At 38.5% G+C, this 4,024-nt stretch overlaps 1 protein-coding gene across 1 annotated transcript; it reads left to right on the top strand.

The window, feature by feature from the left end:
• Positions 1 to 3,275: 3,275 nt before the first annotated feature.
• On the top strand, positions 3,276 to 3,677 carry LOC148943483 (52 kDa repressor of the inhibitor of the protein kinase-like). Its single transcript, XM_089101147.1, has one exon. The coding sequence runs from the start codon at positions 3,276 to 3,278 to the stop codon at positions 3,675 to 3,677; it is 402 nt and encodes a 133-aa protein (XP_088957273.1).
• Positions 3,678 to 4,024: the final 347 nt, after the last annotated feature.

Here is a 4,024-nt window from a genome sequence, read left to right on the forward strand (position 1 = left end):
TCATTTTGCGAGTAAGCTGTAAGTCTACATTACCTACTTTGGAAAAATCCAAGGTGTTGTGACTCCTATGAATCTTCATATGCTACGATAATGAGAAAGTCTGAGAAAATCATTTGTTGCATATCTTATAATTGTATGGTTTTTCTTCAGTACAAAGTTCCATGTGTCTAGTTAATTTTGAATCTGTTAAAACCTTTTGTTGTAGATTTTACATTTATGTGGATTTACTCCAGTATGAACTCTAGTATTTTGCTGAACAGGACTATTTTGCTTGAATCACTTATCGCAGTAGGAACATTGGAAAGATTGTTCCCCTGTATGAACTCTCATGTGCGTAGATAAATTGTCACTCCGAAGGGATTTTACTAGAAATTTTGCAATTTTAAGAGCTTTCTCTAATATGAACCTCCATTTGAACCTCTAATATGAACCTCCATATGTCATATTCACATGGTTTTCTGCCTGTATGAATTATCATAATTCAGGATAAATATATATTTCGATAATATACCATGGTATATATGACACAATTATATGGTTTTATCCAATTTAAAATCTCATATTTCGGGATAAATAGAAATTGAAGTTTAAAAGAACAGTTTAGCGCAGACTTTGCATTCATATGGTTTAATCTTCATTTTCTTCACGAACGCTTCTCTTACCTGAATTTTGGATATCCTGGTGTCTAAAATAGCCTTTCTTTGATAATTTGATAGGTCAAAATTACTTTCTTGCACTAACGTTTCAATTTTGCTAGCTACTGGTGAGTATAGTCTGGGCAGTAGCGGATCCAGGGGTGGGGGTGATAGCCCCCCCCCCTTGGCTTGGGCAAAAAGTTCTATCATTAGATTTTCTGTGACTTGATTGCGATATCAACGCTTGGATCAACACATCTTTGAAAAGGATCGGACGACGCTTGGTACTGTCTGCCTTAAGTCTTTAGGAAATTGTCTAGAGTGTTTGGTGTCACCCGAACTTACAAGGTATTTTGTAGCTTGTCATCTCGTAATTCGTTGAAGCTTCAAAAAATGTGCGTGTCAAAACCTGTTTCTTTTTCAGTAACTAAGTCAAAAATCTTGAAGTAACTGTAATAACAGACCCACCTTGGGGCTCATTGCGACTCTAGAAGGGTTCGAAAAGTATTCAATTTTTGGATAATATGAACCAATTTTGATGCTGAAGCGAATGAAGCTAGCTTTCTATAACTTTTTTGGTTTGAAACTTAAAGCCAGGTATGTAGATGCCGTAATTGAAAATAGAAATAATGAGAGTTTCAGTGTTAATAGTGATTCCATGACTTTGACTAATTGTGAGATTGTGCATGATTCGTTAGCATCAATCCAGGAGTGTAGCCCCAAGCCTAACATAAACATCAAAAATATAAGCACTTTTTACAAAAACGATATCAGAAGCTCTATCGATAGAATTGAAAAACTGGATGATCGTACGTGATATCAATTGCTTCAGAACCCGTGGATTCCGACGTCTAACTACAACTTCCCCTATTCAGTTTACAAGAAGCAGGGCAGAGACGAAAAGAGATTTTTCAATTGTACACGCTTGGAAGAATTTCATTGGCTAGTACTTTCAAATAAGATGAGGAGCTTATTCTGTAAATATTGTGTTTTGTTTAACGTTCGAGGGGTTGGAGGCTCACTCAATTGCAGAAGTTGGTAAAGAAGCCCATCGTGACTATTGCTAAGCGAATTGGAAAATACGGTGACTTGGTGTCTCATGAAAATAATCAGTATCACCGCGATTCAGTTGACGCAGGCAAACATTTCCTTTCAAAATATGACAACCCTGAAACCAACATTTTAAGCCTTGTAAACGAACAACCTAGCCAACAAGGGCAGGAAAACAGAGCGAGATTGAAGCCAATTGTAGAATCAGTTGTTTTCTTGGGTCGACAGAACATTGCTCTTCGTGGCCATTGAGATTATAGAGAATTATTGGCAGAGAAGGACCCATTGACAAACGAAGGGAGCTTTCAAGTACTTTTAGGGTACCGTGTAAATAGTGGTGATATCAATTTAAAACAACATTTGGAAAGCTCAGTTGCAAATGCTATTTATATAAGCAAAACAACAAAGAATGAATTAATTGAATGTTGTGCCAAAGAGATTCTTAAAGAAATTCTTGGAGAGTTCATTATGTCAAGTTGTACAGTCTGATTGTTAATGAAACAACAGATGTGTCACACAAGCCACAACTGAGTATTGCCCTTTGCTACAATTACAATTGCACAAGACATGAGGAGTTCGTTGCTTTTTTGGACCTACGCGATACTTATTACTCGGACAGCATTGGAAACTTCGAACCAACCATTAAAGGGGAAACGCATGGATATATTGTGTTGGATTTTCTTTGATCTCTTGGGCTAGACTTGGAAAATCGTGCGGGCATAGTAACTGATGGATGTGCTATGATGGTTTCAGAACATTGTGGAGCTGTAAAAGAAGTTCAAAAGGTAGCAAAGAATGCCCTGCGTTGCTCATGTTTCAACCATGCTCTAAATCTTTCCATGTCAAAAACTTCTTCTATCCAGAGTGTTAGAAACTCCATCGGAGTAATAAAATAAATAGTTGCTTTTTTGGTGCTTCTGCAAAGCGCAATTATGTTTTAACCAGAGTAACGAAAGCACAGCTAACTGGCATGTGTGAAACGCGCTGGATCGAAAGGCACGATTCCTTAATACAGTTTGTGGTAGAGCTCCAAAGATAGTGAAAGCTCTTGAGATCATCAGCGGCTGGGCAGAATGCACAACTGGAGCAAAAGCAAAATCCTTATTGACTGCTGTCACATCCTCCGACCTGATAGTAACCATTTACTCTCTTAGTAACATATCTGGACTAATTTTACCGCTCAGTTGGCTATTTCAGAAGAAGTGCTTGGACCTTGCGTCTGCAGCAAACCATGTGAAGGACCTTCTTACCCAGCTGCAAGTCAAGAGTTGGAAGAGTGAAAGGGAGTTCAAAAACACATTTGATGAGGTAACTAAAGTGTCAACCGAGCTAGGTTTAGAAATAACAGTCCCAAGGATAGCGAAAAAGCAAACGATTAATGTACCATTCAGTTCACACGAGGAATATTATAGACGGTCAGGTTTTATTCCCCTGTTGGACACAATCATTTCGGACTTAGAAAGCAGTTTTTCCGTTGAAACGCTGGACACTTTTAAGCTCAGTATTTTCTTGCCAATAAATTGTATGGAAACGAACAAACAACAATTCGCTAATATGATTCATGACTTGTCATAGCAATACTGGTCAGTAATGGGTTTCCACTCCCAATTGTCTTGTGAATCTGCTCTCGCCGGAGTAGCGACAATATGGGAAACTCGGTGGCTTCGTCTGAGAGAAAGCAATGCAGGCACATGTAGAATACCTGAAACACTGGGGGAAACTTTACAGAAACACACCTGCGATGCTGATATTTCCCCGAATATTTCAACGCTCTTGCAGATTTTCATAACCCTACTTGTCAGTTTGGCACCTGCTGAACGACGTTTTTCTACATTGGGAAAATCGAAAACGTGGCTAAGAAATAAAATGAGGGAGGAAAGACACACCGAACTTGCTCTTCTTCATGTTCACCGTGATATTGTCGTAAGTTTAGAAAGTGTTATTGATAGATTTGGTAATAGTGGAAATAGGAGGCGAGAATTTGTTATATAATATTGATATTGTTTATATAAATGTATTTTTGTGGATAGCTTTACAGAACCGACAGCTAAATGACGGATAGAAGCAGAGGCATGCAACTTTCAATATCAGTAAGGTACGTTAGGCTTAATTTCGAATGGGAATTTTTCGCAACGAGTCGCCCCCCCCCCCGTCCTAAAATCCTGGATCCGCTACTGAGTCTGGGTCACTCCGGTCTCAATTTGTTTGATTTCATTTGTTCCTGATAGATATTTCAGGTCCTCCGGTATTATTTTTTTGGCTAATGCTTCTTCTACTTGACTGACAAGTTTATCAGCCAATTGATTTTGGGAATTGACAAGTAAGGAGACGTCATTCCC

The sequence above is a fragment of the Artemia sp. Qi Xiang Cuo genome, chromosome 15 (assembly GCF_049724085.1).
Source record: "Artemia sp. Qi Xiang Cuo chromosome 15, ASM4972408v1, whole genome shotgun sequence".
NCBI lineage: Eukaryota > Metazoa > Arthropoda > Branchiopoda > Anostraca > Artemiidae > Artemia > Artemia sp. Qi Xiang Cuo.